The 19,757-nt window shown below is 40.6% G+C and overlaps 1 protein-coding gene across 7 annotated transcripts in view; it reads left to right on the top strand.

Annotated features, from left to right (window-relative positions):
• The first annotated feature begins 2,933 nt into the window (after window positions 1–2,933).
• Window positions 2,934–19,757, top strand: part of DISP1 (dispatched RND transporter family member 1) — a 209,100-nt gene continuing 192,276 nt past the window's right edge. The window contains exon 1 of one of the 7 annotated variants that reach the window (XM_070602070.1): window positions 2,934–3,078. Coding sequence is in view for 1 of the 7 variants with exons in the window: in XM_070602069.1 (XP_070458170.1) it covers window positions 3,030–3,078 (49 nt within the window). In the remaining 6 variants the exon portion in view is untranslated. The remainder of the gene's footprint in view (window positions 3,079–19,757) is intronic. The other 6 variants (XM_070602071.1, XM_070602069.1, XM_070602076.1 and 3 more) reach the window with 6 other exon arrangements.

The raw sequence follows: 19,757 nt of genomic DNA, 5'->3' as shown, positions 1-19,757 counted from the left end.
CATTATGTCTAGCTGGACTTCAGTTCCCTCCTCCATATAATGAAGAATTTGAAACACATGGCTTCCAAAGCCTCCCTCCAGATTTGTATCCTGATTGTCTGATTTGCCTCACCCAACAAATGCCATGGGAACTGTGACAGTTTTCCTGAAGGGACCAGGCAGCAGTGGAGACGTGCAAATTTTCCTCCTGTCATTGGCCTGGGGAGAGAAGCTGGTTCCAAAGCTCTGGTGAGAAGAGGTTGATGCTTTGAGCGAGCCTTGTGAATCGACGTCTTGGCGTTTCATTGCTAGCAATAGACATTTACCAAAACTAACCCAAGCAAAACGAGAAATTCACTGGGAGGACACAGAATTTTCATAGACTTTAAGGACAGGAAGTTTAGCTGGATCTCACAAGGGACTGGAAAGATAGGAACTAAGATGACCACTTCTCAGATAATTCTACCTTCTCTTTTTCCTTCGTTCTCTCCTCCTTATTCCTCCTTAGTCCTCTTCCTTCTAGTTCCTCCCCGCTTTTCTCCACAAGCTTTGGATGTCTTGTTTATGCCTAACCCAATCCTAGGTTTACATGATATTTCCATCTCAACATGAAAGAGAGACCAACTGGAGCTCTGTGTGTGAACTCAAAAACCCACACATGAGAGACTCTCTTAGCCTATTTGGGTTGTGTCTACATCCAGTCCAGTCTGCTGTGGCAATGACTATGGATCATTTGGCTCAGTGCCCATTCAGCAGGGGCTCTGGGAGCAGGTGATCTTAAAAAAAGGTATGATATGGGTATATTCCTTAAGATTATTTTGGTTGCAAGTAGCAGAGGCCTTCTTTAGCTAGACAGGCAAAAAAAATGTTTTGGAAGTACACAGGGATATCTCCTGTAATCAAAGGAAATATGGTAGGTCCTGGGTCCTTGGCAAAGGGTGTTAACAGATCTTTTCTTTAGGGAACTGCCATTTATATGACTCAGCTCTAACGGCAATTGTTTCTCTGTGTTTCCCTATGCCATATTTAAAATTCCCGGGGGGGAAGAGTCTAAATAGCCTAGTTTAGGATGTGTCTATCTCTTCATTAACGTATTATACAGGCGACATGATAGTGTGACCAACTTGTCCCAGCTTTTGCAGGACTATCCCAGTTTGAGCATGAAAAGTCCAGCATTCTGGGATCCCCCTCAATTCTGGGCAAACCAGGATGGTCAGTTACCCTAGAACATGGTCACCTGTGCATGCATATGTGGCCCTTTAAGGGATTGTGCTGAGTTTTGGGGCATTCCTACAAAAAGAGGAATTGTGGTGGGGAAACATCTCACGGAGTGTCTATTACACTCTATTTCTTGGTGGCCCAGCACACACCCACTCACACACACACCCTCCACATACATCACAACACACATACACACTCTCTTCTGCTCATTCTTTCAAAGACACAACTCTCCACTGCATGATTTGGTTATTTCATGTACTACCACAAATAGACTGCTAAGCTTCCCAATAGGAGAAAACCCAAAGCCATGTCCTTCTACTCCATCCAGAGGTGATGTTGTGCCCTCTAAGTACTGACTTTCTACATGATGTCCATTCTTCCTTTTCTTCTACCATAATCCTGTCTCCATATGTTACAGCATACCCTGTTTCTGGCAAAAGGAAAATAAAGGAAAAAATTACTATTATACTATTTCTTTTTAAAAAGGAAAAGGGGGCTTGGTAAGCAAGAGGGTATTTATTAAACACTAGTAGCAAGAAAGAAAATAGCAATAGAGACAACAGTCCTCATTACTGTAGCTGGTGATGAAGTTTCTCCTCCTTGGCTCATTCCATGGTTCCCTGTGGCTTCAGCTGGCATCTCAGTTGGTGGGGGTGATCTGCCCAATGCGGCAACCTGAGGGATATAAGCCCTGGCGGTCCTGACTTTATAGGGTTGTAGTAGTCATCCATCTTTTTTACATCTGGCTATGGCCGTTTGAGAAAGCACCCTCAAGGGTAAGATCTTTTCTCCATGATCTTTCAAGTTCTTATCTTTCTTTGATGACTACATCAGTCAGCCTAGTCAACCCTATAACTCACTATTTTCTCTGTTCTCCTAGAGAACCCTGATTCCCTGTTGCATAGAGTCTAAAGTCCAAATTCCTTAGCTAAGGCACAATAGTCTTCATGATCTGGCCTTGTCTTTATGATCTCAGACCTTGCTAAATTAACTGTAACCCCTTTAGCTCCCTAATCCAGCAAAGCTCTCACTCTGTGGCATCCTTCTCCTCTGCACACCCTTCTCCACCTTGTCTGCCCTTTAACTCTTATTCATCATTTCTTTCAGTCTCAATTGAACAGCCATTATCTCTAGAGAGTCTTTCTCTGCCCGGCTCCTTACACCCCACCATTCCCTACAGCACTGCCATAGTTCCTCTACAGCTTGATGGCTTCATTGCGCTTGTTTGCTCATGTATCTGTCCTTATGATACACTAAGCTTCCCTGTTTGATTTATTCTGTGCTTCCTTCATCGCCCTGAGTGCCTCCCTGGCTCCGTAAGATAGGGGCTTGCGTCTGTTTACAGGCTGGTTGTTGAATGACTGATATACAATAGGTGATAAAAATTTGAATTAAGGAATGAAGCAAGACTGCCTCGTGATGTGATGAACCTCTGTATTGATGACAACTTTAAACGAGATGGTGGAGGCAGGGGTCAACGTCTGAGTCATCCTGTTTCTAACGGGGTGGGAGCAGGGCAGACGCCTGGTCAAGCGAGTGCAGACCGGTTGACGGATCCGCTGGAAAGAGAAGCAGGGCGAGAGGACGGAGACTGTGGGCGCCGCGGCCCCGCAGGGCAAGCCCCTCCGCTCCGTGCCTGAGACGCCCTCTCCCCGGTCCTCCGCACACTCCATCAGGACTCCGCGGAGCCGGGCAACCCCGCGGACAGCAGGGGAGCCGGCGGGGCGGGACTTCCGGTCTCGCTCGGAACGCCTTCCGGCGCGAGGCGGAAGCCCCGCTCCGGGTCCAGGTCGGAGCCGGAGCGTCCCCGGCACTTGTCTCCTCAGTGGATGCCCCACGGCCCCACCGCTGCCCCGCGCCGCGGGACGGGGAGACCGGGTAGGGACGGGAGAGTCGGGACTCCCCGCGCGGGCAGAGGGAGAACCGGGACCCCAGGTTTGAGGGAGGGGACCGTGATGGGGGGCCGGGGAACGGGGAGAGCCCTGAGGTCAGCCGTGAGGGGCTGGGGAGGGAAGCACTGGGGACCCTGAGGCCGAAGAGGCCAGGAGACGGGCAGTCGCGGGTGACACGGGGCAGGGATGCATCTTGGAGGAAAGTCGTCCCGCGTGGGGGAGTGTCCCGGGACTTGGCAGACTGTCTGTGAAGGTGGCACAAGATGGCAAAGGCTGGCTTCCAGGGCAAAGGTTCGAGAGGAGAGGGTCAGTCTCTCTCTGAGAGTCTTAGATGAGAAGGGCATCTTGACCTAACGGAGCAGAAAGATGACCAGCCACCTATTGGATGCTGAACTCGTATTGCTTCATTTTCAATTCATGCTGGCTTTTTAATATGTGTATGTGTGTGTGTGTGTGTTTACCCCTGTGTGGATGTCGGGAAAATATTTCACATTCCCAGGGAAAACTTGAACTCTTCTTCACCAGGTCCAACTTATGCTGCATTTCTTTGTCAAACCGATAGTACTTGAAAGTTGTCTTCACACAGCAAGCAAGCCAACCAAAGTTTTCCTTTTGGAATCTTCTCTACTCTGCAGAGTTTAGGCTATCTTCTTTCCTTTGTCGTGGAATGAACCTCTAAGTGCATTTAGAATTACAGTGATGATCACATGGAAAGCCAGTTCTGTTTGCTGTTACAGTTCATTGTTTTTCGGCCTTTCTCACACATTTTTGCTAAAAGTTATCCTTTGCGTTTAGTTTTTCAGTTTAACCAGTAAGGGCAGTTTTAGATTAGGGTGCAGCCAATTACTAGCAATTCCTAAGAATTTGCTGTTTTTATTTCTGTTAAAAGGAAAAAAATGTATATGTTTACCATTGACAGTGTTTTAAAAAATATTGGTAACCCAAGATCTGTTATATATGCATTAGTGCATTTAGTTTTCATTAGTGGCCAGTGTATGTGGGCTGTTTTAATCATTACCAGAGGTAATTATTATTAATTTTAGTTAATGTCTACCTTGCATTTACGTTTAATGGCTGTAATATGTACTTCCTAATCTACATCATACAATATCTCACTTCAATGTAGTTACAAAGACTCTCCTAGCTTTAGGTAGATGGTGAGTTTGATTTTTGCCACAAACTGGGTAAGGTAGCTAGGGAGAGCCATGACATTGTCAGTGGAGAGGGTGATATCTGATGATTGTTTTGCTTGTTTCAGGTGTTTCATAATTCGTGTTAAACTTTTTTATTTTTAAAATTACTATGTTGGTACAGGTGATTTTTGGATCTGATTTGGTGGTTTGACTTGCACTAGTTCAAGTATACTAGAACATTTCATATTTATTGATGACTTCGTGTCTTGCTAGCTTATAAATTCTCCCCTGCCCCAGCTTTATTGAGGTGTAATTGACAAATAAAAATTGTGTATATTTAAGATGATGTGGTGATTTGATATATGTATACGTTGTGAAATGGTTACCGCGATCAAGCTGATTAAGAGATCATGACCTCTCATAGTCACCATTTTCTTTCTTTCTTTTTTTTGTGGTGAGAACACTTAAAGTATACTCTCTTCCAAATTTCAAACGTACAGTATTAATAACTATAGCTTTTAAACTCTTGATGGCCTTGAAAATTTGTGCTTGCGTTAGGTACATACTTATAATTTCCTTATGTTTAGGGGCACAGCTCATATTTACAAGTAGAAAGCAATGGCTAGATATAAACAATACTTTAACATGTAAATGAGCATATTGAGTAATTTTTGGGAAAAAAATGGAAAGATGACACTGATCTCTATAGTTATTGAATTAACTGCCATGTGGATTTCTAGTTATGTTTTAATTTAATCTTTAAGTTGGATAATACTGTTTTTCTGATAAGCCTTGTTCTAATTTTTCCATACGATCTTGGTTTGAAAAATGTGTTCTTCTCCCTTTGCCGTTGGTTTTTGGGAGATAAGCACTTGAGAAAGTACGCAGGGCTGTGGTAGTTTGGGGTGGAGGAAGTGCTTGATGTTGCAATCCCAGAGTCCTGCCTTCTTCGGCAGATTTCCAGTGATATATCTGAATGATATCTCTGAAATTTGATTGCCCTGTTTTCTGGATAATCTTTGAAATTTTCCTTCCTTGTTCTAATTGTTGAGTAAATTTCTTAGCCTTCTTTAGATAAACTTTATGTGTTATTCTGTAGGATTTAGATATATTTTACAGTAACCAATAGGGGCAATTTTTTATGAGGATGCAGCAAATTACGATTCTTATGGATTTACTCTTTCTTTTTATTTATGCTACAGTGAAATATGTATGTCTGCATTGGAAGAATTTTTAAAACAGCGATAATGGAAACTCTGTCTTCTTATATACATACTTAGACATTTTGTTTTCCACAATCACCCGTGTGTAATATATGGAGTAATTTGCTATACTGAGTTTTTTGGTTCTGCACTCTCTGATTATCACTTTTATTATTATTTAACCTGTTCTCAGTTTTCTGCATAGCCTAGTTAGAAAGCCATTCTCTGCTGTTTGATAGAATCAGGAGAATTTGTTAGAGCTGAGGAATACAGCTTTTGGACAGAGTTACCAAGGAGGGGTTGGTCTGCTGGCTTGCCATCCAGCTGCTGCATTGCCTATGGTGCAGGTGTGGGCTTCAGTAAGACTGGCTGAGGCACTGTCGGCCTCTTCTTTTAGTATCACTTTCCGTCCTTTTTCTTCTGCTGAGTTAAACCTTTTTTCCTGTAGTGACTAAGATGACCTGGGCCCTAAAGTGACCCAAGGGAATCTGAGCAGCTGAAGGACTGCAGTCCTGTTAGTAGAGCCTTGTCTGTTCTCTGCGTCTGGTCCCATAAATCTTGGCAAATTTTCCACCCTCCAGGCATGTAGTTATGGCTGTGAACCGCTTGTTTGCATTATTGTTGTTTGAAATATAGTTTTAAAAATAAATCATAATTGGTCAGATTATATAAATGAACTGTACTTAGTTTTGCTTAGAGTGAGGCATCACATTAAATTATCCATGGACTTTTCTATTAAAGTGATGTGCTATACCTCACAATTGCAAATACTAGAGAAAGTACACTGATTGCCCTTAGTCTTTGTTGTTGTTGTCATTGTTATTATTTTTAAAACTTGAGATCCTAAGGAAAAGAAAAACTATTGGCTAAAAAATTTGTGCAGAGGTCGGGGAGGCTGACCATTACCCGTGACATATTAAGGGCTGATGGTGGCAGCTGCTGGCAGTGGTTGGAAGGCATATCTTAGCACCAAGGTTGTTTAGAATTGCCAGTGCTTGGTGATAATAAAAAGCAGAAAGACTTTTAGTTGGTTTTGTTATTGTTTTGAAATATCCTAGACAGTGCAATCCCTTGTTGCCTGCAGGCTGCAGGGAGAGAAATCCCTCCCGCCTCTCCCAGCTCCATGATAATGACCTGGCAGAGGCTCTTGAGGTCAAAGTTTATATGGTAATTAGGAATCGCGGAGAGTTTTGAGGAAGGGTTGAAATGTGAGTAAAAAAACAAGTATTGAGGTTTATTTTAGCATGGCCATTTATTTATGACATTGAGAGCATGAAGGCTTGGAGATTGATGAGAACATTGTAAATATGAGATGCCAGGCACTATGGGTGAGTGAACTTGTCTTAATTAAAGCAGAGGACGGAAGGCAGGCCCTAGGAAGTGATGGATAATCAAGTTCTAGACTTTCCCACAAGAACTAATGACTACACAGATAAGAAGTATCAGAGTCAACTCCTGATATTTTAAACCTAAGTGATAACTGTTTCATCATAATTGAATAGAGTTGCAAAAATACAAGTAGTACAAGGAACTACCCATATGCTCTTTATTTAGATTCACCTATTAACATTTGACCCCATTTGCTTTATCACTTAAGGACAAGAACACTTTTGATTAAAGTAGAATGCTCATATAAAATATACTCCCAAGCTGAACTGCTGACTTTATTTCTTTTCCTAATAAACAGTTATTTATTGGCTCCACTTTGCTGATTGCTAGAGCTAGAAAGTAGCTTGGGAGATAGTCTTATTTGACTCCGTCAAGGACTGTAAATGTTGACCAATCCAGGACAGGAGGGTTTTGATTTCTGAGCTTCCATAACTTCTTCCAGGGTCCTATCATCCTGACAGGTGGGAATTGTAATTTCTCTGTCTCTTTGTTGCCTTGTAGCTTATACGTTTTCCTTTGTCTCAAAACAAGCATGTAAGTGTTCCTCTTTAGACCTACCTGAAATTTCGCTCGCCTTCATTTCAGTCCACCTCTTCTTAATTTCTATTCCTTGGTTATAGATAACAGTTGAACAGCATCCTTTTTAAGAACACTTAACCTATTATGTAATACATACCTTGTTAACTTTCCTTGGGTAAAACTCTGTTTATACCTTTAGGATTTCACCTAGAATATACTTTCTCTCTCTTTAGTCCATTCACAATGCCTTACCTTGGATGATCTTTCAGATTCTAGGTTTTTCATACCCTTTTTAAAGTGTGGTGAGCAAAGCTTAGAAGATTCTGACTAATGTAGAATACCAACAATGATATTTATGTATAGATTATTTACAGAGTGCTTTTCTTACGTAGTCATTTGGTCCTTAGGGCAGGACAGGTGGTATCCTTATTTGAGAGATCTTTTATCCAGATTCACCTGTTCACTGCGTCTCCCTTTCAGGACCTTACATATCACGCATTTTTAGATGTACCTTAGAATCCCTTGGCTTTCTCATTTCTTCTGCCCTTTCACCAGCCTAACTTGCTATTGGGGAAATAAAGTGTTTGCTGACTCAACTTATTCTTTTTCTTCTGCACTTAAAATAATATCATTGCAGAGTTAGAATGAACCTGTAACAGTCACTTAATCCAGTTGTCTACCTAATTTGAATACCCCCCTAACCCTTCCTTCCCTTCCTAGAGGATTTATGACCCTTGCAGGAATACTCACAGTAACAAGGTGTTCACGTTTTTGTGCGACCTTGGTTCATTGTTGGGTGGCTTCAGTTTTTTTTTTTTTAACTTTTTGTTAAGATTATGATAGTTTACAACCTTGTGAAATTTCAGTTGTACGTTATTGTCAGTTGTGTTGTAGGTGCACCCCTTCACCCTTTGTGCCCACCCCCCACCCCCCTTTCCCCTGGTAACCACCAATCAGTTCTCTTTGTCTACTGGCCCTATGAGTGGAGTCATACAGAGTTCGTCTTTCTCTATCTGGCTTATTTCACTTAACATAATACCCTCAAGGTCCATCCATGTTGTTGTGAATGGCACGACTTTGTCCTTTTTTATGGCTGAGTAGTATTCCATTGTGTGTGTGTGTGTGTGTGTGTGTGTATATACACACACACCATATCTTCTTTATCCAATCATCAGTTGATGGGCACTTAGGTTGCTTCCACACCTTAGCTATTGTAAATAATGCTGCGATGAACATAGGGATGCATGGGACTTTTGGAATTGCTGATTTCAAGTTCTTTGGATAGATAGCCAGTAGTGCGATGGCTGGGTCATAAGGCATTTCTATTTTTAATTTTTTGAGAAATCTCCCTACTGTTTTTCATAGTGGCTGCAACAGTTTGCATTTGCACCAACAGTGTATGAGGGTTCCTTTTTCTCCACAGCCTCTCCAACATTTGTCACTTTTTGTTTTGGATATTTTTGCCATTCTAACAGGTGTAAGGTGATATCTTAGTGTAGTTTTGATTTGCATTTCCCTCATGATTAGTGATGATGAGCATCTTTTCGTGTGTCTATTGGCCATGCGTATATCTTCTTTGGAGAAATGTCTGTTCATGTCCCCTGCCCATTTTTTGATCGGGTTGTTTGATTTTTTGTTGTTGAGCTGTGTGAGTTCTTTATATATTATGGAGATTAACCCTTTGTTGGATATATAACTTGTAAATATTTTTTCCCACCTAGTGGGTTGTTTTTTTGTTTCAATCCTGTTTTCCCTTGCCTTGAAGAAGCTCTTTAGTCTGATGAAGTCCCATTTGTTTATTCTTTCTATTGTTTCCCTCATCTGAGGAGTCATGGTGTCCGAAAAGATTCTTTTGAAACTGATGTCAAAGAGTGTACTGCCTATATTCTCTTCTAGAAGACTTATTGTTTCAGGTCTAATCTTTAGGTCTTTGATCTATTTTGAGTTTATTTTTGTGAATAGTGAAAAAGAATGGTCAATTTTCATTCTTTTACATGTGGCTTTCCAGTTTTCCCAGCACCATTTGTTGAAGAGACTTTCTTTTCTCCATTGTAGGCCCTCAGCTCCTTTGTCGAAGATTGGTTGTGGGTGGCTTCAGTTTTAAGGTTATTATCTTATTTTAACAGATCCAAATTACCTGTGTGTTTTTTTATGTGTTGGTTTTAGTTATAGTATCATCCAAAGTGACATAGAAGATGTATTTTCTCTTTGTTGTGTAAAATTTTGTCATATTATTTAAAGATAACTAACCGTCTCTTCTCCAGGTTAAATAATACCAATACCTAGATCTCTCACCATCCCGATCATCTTATTCTGGATGCACTAGGTTGTCAGTACCCTGAAAATACGGCTCCCATCATTGTCTGTGCTGTTTTAGATGTCCGACCGAGGCAGCAAATAGTAGGACACTTACTTCCTGTAAGGTGGACATCATGCTGTTCCATTATTGCGTATTCCATATTATTGGAGTCCAGAATTACATTAGCATTTAAGCAGACACATCTTGCTCTTATATTAAGCATTCAGTAAGCCAAAGCTCCGGAAATTCTCATAGGAATTCTCTGTGAGTCTGGTCCCTGTACTAGTACAACTGATTTTTAAACTGATATGCAGGACTTTATTTTTATTCCTGTTAAGTTTTATCCTGCCTTTGTTTCAGCAGCCAGGCATTTCAGCCTGTAGAGATAGACTTTGGTCTCAGTTTTCTTACTTACTCATTAGCCCTCTTCTTCAGCTTTGTCTTCTTCATTTATGATATTTATCCCTTAAAGCTTGTGTTGCGTCAGGGCTGCCTTTGGATTGATTATAGCTCACTGGCTAACGCTCCTTGTAGGGCTTAGGCACAGATCATCTGTGGATAATTTTATAAAGTTTTCTGCAGAAAAGTGTGACAAGTGATAGTTCTCTGGCCCCGGTACCCTCACTCCCTGGGAGACCCAAGAAGTACTTGGAGGCCATTCAAAGGCTTGTATTGGGTTTTCTGCTCCCTGCCAGCCACTTTTACACGCATCTCTGCAGAAGAGAGCAAATAGTCACCGGAATTATGTTCCAGTACACCTTCCTCTCTCCTAGTTCTCAGAACAAAGTTTCACCCCTAAACCTGGAATAGTTGAAAACATGGTTTAAGGAAAGTATCTGGGACCTGCCATTTCTTATGTTTATGATTTTGCTTTGGGGTTTAGTCTTTGAACTATATATGAACTCTTATTCATACTCTACAAACTTTAAAAAAGTGCTATAAACTATAAAAAGGTTTTTAAAAGACTTATAATGGGAAATAATAATTAATCTTCTTGGAAACTCAGCTTGCCAACGCCCTTAGTCCATTATTATTACATAGATGTATAATTATATATATAGATTATATATAGACATAGATTGTATATAGAGGTTATTTCTGTTTTTAGTCAATCTCAAACCTTTAAATTCCCAACTAGTAATTTCTTAAATAGACACATTTTTTAAGCTTTGGTTCAAATCTTAGTTCATCTCCATATCTTTAAAGTTAAAATTGTTTATAGCTAAGTCTAGCTTTGAAGAAAGAGTCTATCAATTGGTGAGATTAATGCCATATTTTAGGTAGCAGATGGGAAGTAAGACGTGCAATAATTGGGTTTTTTTTTTTTTTGAGGAAGATTAGCCTTGAGCTAACTACTGCCAATCCTCCTCTTTTTGCTGAGGAAGACTGGCCCTGAGCTAACATCCGTGCCCATCTTCCTCTATTTTATACATGGGACACCTACCACAGCATGGCTTCCCAAGCAGTGCCATGTCCGCACCCGGGATCTGAACCAGCGAACCCCGGACCACCGAGAAGTGGAACGTGTGAACTTAATCGCTGCACCACCGGGCTGGCCCCTAATTGGGTTTTCACTCAGTCAGCCACATAATAGTAGAGGAGTAGAAAGCCCTAAATTGGGTGTCAGGAGACCTGGGTTCTAAAGTGGCTGTTCCTAATGGGCCAAATGACTGAATGAAGTGTTTGGCCTTTTAGCCTCAGCAACTTCATATGAAAAGTTAGGGGGCTGGACTCCATTGGGGTTCTTATATTCCCCATTTTTGTGGCAAACGTTGGATAAATCCCTCTCAGCAGCTGTTTCATAATTCCTAGTGGTGCTGTATTTTCCTAGGCTAAGAATGGCTAAATTATATGGCCTCCAGGACCCTTTTCAGCTCTGATATTCCAGAGCTGTGCTGTCCAGCACTGTGGTCCCCAGTCATGTGTGGCTATTTTAATTAAAATGAAATCAAACTAAAAATCCAGTTCTTCAGTTAGACTAAGCCACATTTCAAATGCTCAGATGTTGCATGTGGTAGTGGTTGCCGCATCAGACAGTGCGCTGTCGAACATTTCTGCCCTCTCAGGGTATTCTGCTGGACGCTGTTCTCTTGGATGCTGTTCTAGAGTCTGCTCTGTGTAACGCAAGGGACAGATCTCAATTTAGTGTGGAAAATGGACTCACTCAGAATAGAATCTTTGTGTCTGGTGCTCAGGGGCATTGCCTCAGTGATGACTGGGTTCTTTCATTGACACTGTTAATCACTGCCAGTTCCTGTCAGAATCAGAGGGCACTAACTGCAGAGACAGACGTGATGTGCTGGGGGACTCGGCGGTCCTAAACACTTGGTTTTCGCAGCCGTTTCTCGTATATTTCATACAGCAGAGGACAGGAGATGGAAACTGCGCCTGCATCGTGAGATCTAGCATTTATCTGTAAAACAGCTTCAGAGAGCCAAAGTTGTGTTCCAACCTTTGAAACACATTACATTTGTTTCAAGAGTGTGGGCAAGATTGGTGTCCGTGTTAGGGAAATTTGACCGAAAAAGTGTCCTTAGTTTTGACCAGGGGTTCTTAACCTGTCAGATCCAACACTCTATTTTTATAACAAATATTTTCGAATTCCTCCTTTATAATCTTGAAATGAATTCATAGACCGTAACTGCTTACAAACCTGATTGCAAAGAAATGCACACAATGTTCTAACTATAATGTAAAGAAGAAATACAAATGAAGTCATTGAAAAAATATGTATTTTAATATGTGTACACTCTACACATACCAAATGGTCAACTTTTTGTACCTGTACCTGGAATTACTGTGAATGACATACCTACAAATGCACTCTTATGTGAGTAAGTTGTACTTACATACACTGAATTGTATTGCTGTCATTGAGGTGGTTTTCCAAAATGATGAATAACTAGGTAAAATTCAGAGAAAAGTTAGGTACAGTCTTGCATCAACTTTCAATCAGTTACATTCTGAGAAAATTTAGTGATCATTAAAAGTGTGAAAAAGATAACTTGCGTTTATGTGTTAAATGGAGTTACAATCTTGGCTTAGATAATTTGGATGGGCTTTTTGTCCACATGTATTTCTGGTGGGATATTAAAAACTCATGCGGGATAATCCTTTCTTGTGCAGAACTGTCCCTGCCACTGCAGGACACCTGACATTCCTTGCCTCAGTCCACCAGGTGCCTTCAGTGCCCCTCAGTCATTCTCACAACCAACAAATGTTTTCACAGACTTTTGGAACATCCCTTAGGGTTTAAAGTTAAACCATATTATTTTTCAATTTTATAAACTTAAAGGAAGCCATTTTTTTTTTTGGTGAGGAAGATTGTCCCTGAGCTAACATCTATTGCCATCTTCCTCTTTTTTTGCTTGAGGAAGATTGGCCCTAAGCTAACATCCTTGCCAGTCTTCCTCTATTTTGTATGTGGGATGCTGCCACTGCATGGCTTGATGAGCGGTGTGTGGGTCTGTGCCCAGGATCTGAACCCACAAGCCCTGGGCTGCCGAAGTGGAGCATGCAAACTTAACCACTACGCCACCATGCAGGCCCCATGAAGCCATTTTTTTCAGAGTGTGTATGTAGACCGTCTTTTTAGATTAGAGATAATAAGTATGTTTTAATGTCACAATTCTGTTTCATTGGTGGTGGTTGTCTTGAGCATTGTGTTAAAAATTCTGAGACAAAGTCCAGCCTCAGTAGGAAAGAGTATTGTGACTGATTATTCATATCTGCCATGGGTGGAAGAGGGAATGGCTGTATGGGACACCTGTCACATATTCTCTCTCTCATACAGCTCAGTGGATCTCAACCCTTTGGGTACCAACACCCCCACCCCAGGGGGTTTGGAGATATGTGGGGAAGTTTTTGGTTGTCATAGTGATGGGTGTGTGTGTGTGGTTAACATTTAGTGTTTGGGAACCAGGGATGCTAAATGACCCACAGAGCTCTGGACAGTGTCACACAATGGAAAAATATCCCATCCAAGAATCTTCATGTCCTCATTGAGAAACACTTTCTAGCTTGGAGAAGAGTCCAATTATGGAAGCTGTTCTGAACAGGCTGGTCACTGGGACTTGAAACAGAGACCAGATATCTATTTGTCAGGGACATGATTCTAGGTATCTTGGCATGGAGAGGGAGATTGTACCACATGACCTCCAGAGTCTTTCCCAGCTCCGTGATTTCATGAGTGTAAGTCAGGGGTCAGCAAACTGTGGTCCACAGGCCAAATGTGACGTGTTTTAGTCCATAAAGTTTTATTGGAATGCAGCTATGCTTGTTCCTGTATGTATGTCGTTGGCTGCTTTGGGGCAACCACGGCATAGTTGAGTAGTTGCCACAGAGGCCTCATGGCCCACAAAGCCTCAATACTTCCGGCCCTTTACAGAAAAGTTTACAGATATTGAAATCCTTTTCTGTGTCACTGTAGCGCTGAGGGCTAACCACCTGGTGGATCAGCGTTGGAACTCAGGACGGGAGAATTCTCAGCTTGACTCTGCACACATCACTAAGTAAAGTAGTGCAAAGCCTACATCTGTTTTGTGTGGTTCTTCAGTCTTTAAAGTTGGGCTGATAGTTGACTTTCCTCACAGTGATGTTATCCCAACTGGTAGTTACGAAATACTTTGAAAGCCATGCAAATGAGAAAAAAATTGAGTCTCAGAATCTTCTGAAATCAATCTTGGAGCTTAAAAATTCCATGTAGGAAATATCACTGTTCTTTTTCCTCTTATGTATTTGAATAAAGAGAAGCACAGTGAGATAATAGCATTGCTAATCTGTTGGCGTTGTGTAAGAAGTACTGACTTACAAAATAACTTTCTGAGCACTTATTTAAAATAATGTAATATTTTAGAGAGGTTATAAGAAACAGACATCTGTTAACCCTTACTTAGAAAAGAAAAAAACACTGGGGCTGGCCTGGTGGCATAGTGGTTAAGGTCACGTGCTCTGCTTCAATTGCCCAGGGTTCCATGGGTTCAAATCCCAGGCACAGAGCTACACACTGCTCATCAAGCCATGCTGTGGTGGTGTCCCACATACAAAATAGAGGAAGGTTGGCACAGATGTGAGCTCAGTGACAATCTTCCTCAAGCAACAAGATGAAGATTGGCAACAGATGTTCGCTCGGGGCCAATCTTCCTCACCAAAAAAAAAAAAAAAAAAAAAGAGGAGCTGGCCTGGTGGTGCAGTGGTTAAGTTCACGCATTCTGCTTCAGTGGCCCAGAATTCACTGGTTCGGATCCTGGGTGTGGAAGTACATACCGCCTGTCAAGCCATGCTGTGGCAGGTGTCCCAAGTATAAATTAGAGGAAGATGGGCAGGGATTTTAGCTCAGAGCCGGTCTTCCTCAGCAAAAAGAGGAGGATTGGTGGCAGATGTTAGCTCAGGGCTAATCTTCCTAAAAGAAAAAGAAAAAAAAAGAAAAAAATACCAGTTTGAGTCTTTCAGTATGTTAGTGTAGCAGTCAGGGTTCTCCTGAGAAACAAAGCCAATATCATTCCTCTGTGTGTGTGTGTGTGTTTAATAATAGATGTATTGTAAGGAATTGGCTTATGAAATTGGGGGATTGGCAAGTCTAAAATTTGTAGGGCAAGCCAGCAGGCAGGAAGGTCAGGCAGGAGTTGATGCTGCAGTCTTGAGGCAAAAATCCTTCACTGGAAAACCTGTTGTTGTTCTTAAGACCTACAGCTGATTAGGTGAGTCCCCCCACACAACCGAGGGTAATCTCCTTTACTTAAAGTCAGCTTATTGTAGATATTAACCACGTCTGCAAAATTCCTTTGCTGCAACACCTAATGAATGTTTGATGAAACACTGGGTGCTGTAAGCTAGCCAGGTTGACACACAAGGCTATCACAGTTAGTATTTAAAACACATTTGGTATATTAAACAAATCTGTGGTATGTAAGATATCACATAGTGACGAGTAAATAGGCGAGTGTCTCTATTTGTAGCCCAGTAGTCTTTAAGGAATTACCTGGGTTTTCATTAATGTGTCAAATAAAGTATAGAAAATCGGCAATTTAATCAACCTTGTCGTCCTTTGAAATTTAAGTTATTCTCTTTTTTTGTAGTTTTTATGTGTTGTGTATTAATTGTTTTAATTTGAGGTGCCCTAAGTAATTTTAAAGTTTTATGACAATTTTTCTGATTTTATAAATTAATGCTGTTGCTAATCTTTTTGCATAAAAAATTCTTAGAGCTGAGAATTAATTTTGAGTTTATTTAGTCTCATTTCCCTCATTTATGGTTGAGAAACTGGCCCCAGAAAAGTCGAGTGATTTGCCCATGTAACACAGCGAGTAACAGAATCAGGATTAGAATCCAGATCTGGTTTCCAATCTGATGCCCTTTCTGCTACTAGAGTGATTACAGTCAAGGGCAAGTTTTCTGAAGAGAGGCTGATTTTGAGTCTCCTTTAAGGAATTGAGTGTGAATTGATGTTGAGAGAATGGAGGTGATATTTGGGCCATTCAGTGACGTTGGGGAGACAGTGGGCAGAGAGAAGTGGGTATGTCATAAGGTGTATCCAGGTAGACAACATATCCACTTAGGGCATGTAGTGACATGTGATCCCCAAGGCGCTTGAAGAGATTTTACAAGTACAAGCTAGCCATTGGATGATCCCAGGGGATGTTCCAAAGGTTTTTAGGTACAGAGAATGCATGGCCCAAGAGAAGCTGCTGAGAGAGCTTTCTTTCTTGAGGGGGTTCAGAAGAGAGAAACATGGAGCTGTTGGAGCCCTCTGTAAGCAGTGTAGGACAGGAATTTGGAAATCCTTTAGGAGGGCATTTTAAGGACTCTGTGGGGCATAGAGAAAACGTTGTAGAATGTAAATGGATCCTTCAGAAGGTTACTAGGTTTCAGGCATAATTGAGTTTACTTTCTATAAATGATATATTTTTTGATTTTTTTATGGAGTTCGTAATTGTGAAGTTTCAGTTGTATATTATTTGTTGTCTGTCCCCATATAAGTGCTCCCCTTCACCCCCTGTGCCTTTCTTCCACCCCCCTTACCTCTAGTAACCACTGAACTATTCTCTGTGTGTTTGTTTATCTTCCAGATATAAGTGAAGTCATATAGTGTTTGTCTTTCTCAGTCTGGCTTATGTCACTTAACCTAATACCCTCCAGGTCCATCCATGTTGTTGTGGATGGGATTTTTTTTTTTATGGCTGAGTAGTATTCCATTGTGAGTTTACTTTCTCACGTGCAAAATAAACATAATAATACACATTGCACATAGTCATTATAAAGGAGATAATAAGTATAATGTGCTTAGCATAATGCCTGGCACATAGTACTAAAAAATGATAGCAATTATTATACCACATCATGGCAGCTGGCTGAGAGTCTTTTAAAAGGTATCACTAGAGTGAGGTCCTTTTGTTCCCCTTATTCTAGCTGCTTTATGCCACCCCACAGCTCTTTAGCATGATTTTGCCTTCAGGTTGCTTATTTCCAGGCAGGGGCATATCTCTGACTATATATAGTACTTCTCCACCTCTTTGATCAGCAGGCCTGTTTTTTTTGAAAAAGCTGCGCACTTTTGGGGGCTGTATTTCAATTGTAAATTCCATCTCATCAAATTGAAAGGATGTACTTACTACAGCACTATCTCTAATTAATTTGATACCTCCTTCCCTTTTTTTTTCTGCTTTGGACCATAACTATGAAGATGTTATTGGAAAGGGGAATGGAGGGTATAAGATTTTGAAGTAACCTCTCCCTCTCCTCTTCAAAGGATTCTTTCCTTCACATTTTGAGTAAAAAACAAAATAAAGTATTTTGACGGATGCCAACTCTGAAGAGAACTGGTTAAACAAAAAAGATGTTTTCTGTGACAATTGCATCTTAAGATATGAAAGCGCATAAGGATGTAGACTCAGTGGTAATCAGATGAGTTTCTCATGAGTGTAACGGGCTCAAGATCAAATTTGAGATTACTAGATGTGAGGCATACAGTATCCTCCTCAACTTTATAGTGTAATTATTTCTGAACGAGACCTGGAAACCATTTCACTTGTGTTCAGAAGGTTGGAAGAATTTGCATTTGACTCAGAGTGACTTGGTGGTTCAGGATCATCCGAAGAGCCTTAGTGAAGCTTGAAGACCTATTAAAGAAGGGTTTTTTCTGGAACCCTTAGAGCTGAAAGAGAGCTGCTCTGCACAGCTTCGTATGCTGGGTTTTACATTTAAATTGAGAAATGTGTGTATGTCTACATTTGCAAGCAAAGGGAGTTCAGAAAAGCTTGGAAGAGGCCTCTAGGGGAAAGAAGTAAGTTTGGATGCTTCTTTTTAGTAATCCCTAACTGCTTTTTGTAAAAAAGATGCAATTAAGTAAACATTAATTTTTGAGTGATAATGATTTTTCTGTAGTTTGATCATAAGGTAGAACAATGTCGTATTTCCAGACCCCAGTGTTTCAAATGATAGGGTATCCAGTTTCACAGTCCTGCGGTTGTCAGTATTGGTAATCTATGGTAGGTTTTGATTTTTAGTGAGACACGCTGGCAACGATTGCCTCTGAGAAGCTGGAGTGAGTGGTGTGTTGATCCCATAGTCTTTGGTGCACACTCTGCTTCAGGCTCTTCCTCTCCTTGCTCTGTTATTTCCTCTGTTTTCCCTGCTCTGTTATTTCTTTCATTGGATAGTGATGCTTTCTCATCTCACAAGTGCCCCATGCATTAAAATCACCCATTTCTCTTTCTTTTGCCCCTTAACTTCTCCCTTAATTGAACTCTCCATTTCTCTTATAAGTGATAGCTAATCCATAATTACTTGATTAAGTTAATTCAGAGTAAGATGTAGAATGACTGATAGACCTAAACCTAAAATACATTATATCAATTTATATATATTTTAAAGTGAAACTTGTAAAACTAAACAAAAAACCTGTTAAGTGAAAGAATTAGCAAGTGGCTTAATATATCTAGATTGTTTCCCTTGTTACTTCAGACTTCTTTTTTTTTGGATTCCCAATTTCTAAGAGAACATCTTGCTTCCTTATAGGAGTTGAGAAGAGGAGAGAGAATAATGGGAAGGGACAGGGCGTTTTTCAACTTGACAAATAGGTATAGCTACGTGACTTTTCTCCTTCTCCAGGTGCTTCCTCTGTAGTCTCACCACATAGCTTTTGTTTGTTTGTTTGCATACTCTTCTTATGAAATACAACTCACCTCTTGGTTGCAGGTTCCTATCTCCCAGCTTGCCGTAAGAGAACTACTCCTAATTTAGATGTTGTCAAGTTACATGTTCTTCCATGAAACTTACGATTTTACTTTGTTTTTCAGGACAGTATTAAGTTCTATTGATACGTTGAATTTTTTCCACTGAGGAGTAAAAGTCATCCCTAAATGTGTCCCTCTTGTTGGAAATCTCTCTCATAATATTGGCCTCAGTTTATTGATCATATACTATATGCCAGGCACTGCACTGGGCATTTAACATACATTATAGTCAGTCCTCACAACAAACCTTATGTAAGGTAGATACTGCTATTTCCCTTGTGTAGATGAGGAAACCAGTTTGGAGAGATTAAATAATTTGTCTAGTTTATACTACTTCTAAATGGTGGAGCTAATTCTAAAGCCTGTCTACTTTTGATTATGTGCTGTTTTTCTCTACATTTCAAAAACACCGTAACTGTTTTGGTGCCTATACCTGAAGTCCTTTTTAGAGAATGTGAGCAGCATGTTGATTCTAGAATTTGTTTTTCCTGGTATATCCACGCACTCCCAGGAGTGTGTTATGATCCATTGGTTCTACTTTGAACTTTTATGAAATGCAGTCAGTTTATTATTGATCAATGTTTTTTTCCAACGGTGGTACCATAATTCATAGCATCTAGCATAAAGTAGTACATGCTTATGAAATATTTGCTGCGTGGATAAAAATAATAGCAAACAAAACAATGACAATAACAAAAAAGAGGTGGCAGTTAATGTATGGGGCTATTCACATAAAAATTTATTTCTTTTGGAATGTGAAGCAGGAACTTTCTCCTATTACAGCATGCTGCAGGGCAGGGCTAGAATCCAAGCTTTGATGAAAATCACCCAAACTCTTTTTTTCCTTTGCTTTATAACCACAAGTTATTGCCAGCTGAAAAGGATAATGG

This window comes from Equus przewalskii, chromosome 31 (assembly GCF_037783145.1).
Source record: "Equus przewalskii isolate Varuska chromosome 31, EquPr2, whole genome shotgun sequence".
Classification (NCBI taxonomy): Eukaryota; Metazoa; Chordata; class Mammalia; order Perissodactyla; family Equidae; genus Equus; species Equus przewalskii.
The sequence above is the reverse complement of the archived record's forward strand: the minus strand, read 5'-3'. Positions and strand labels throughout refer to the sequence as shown.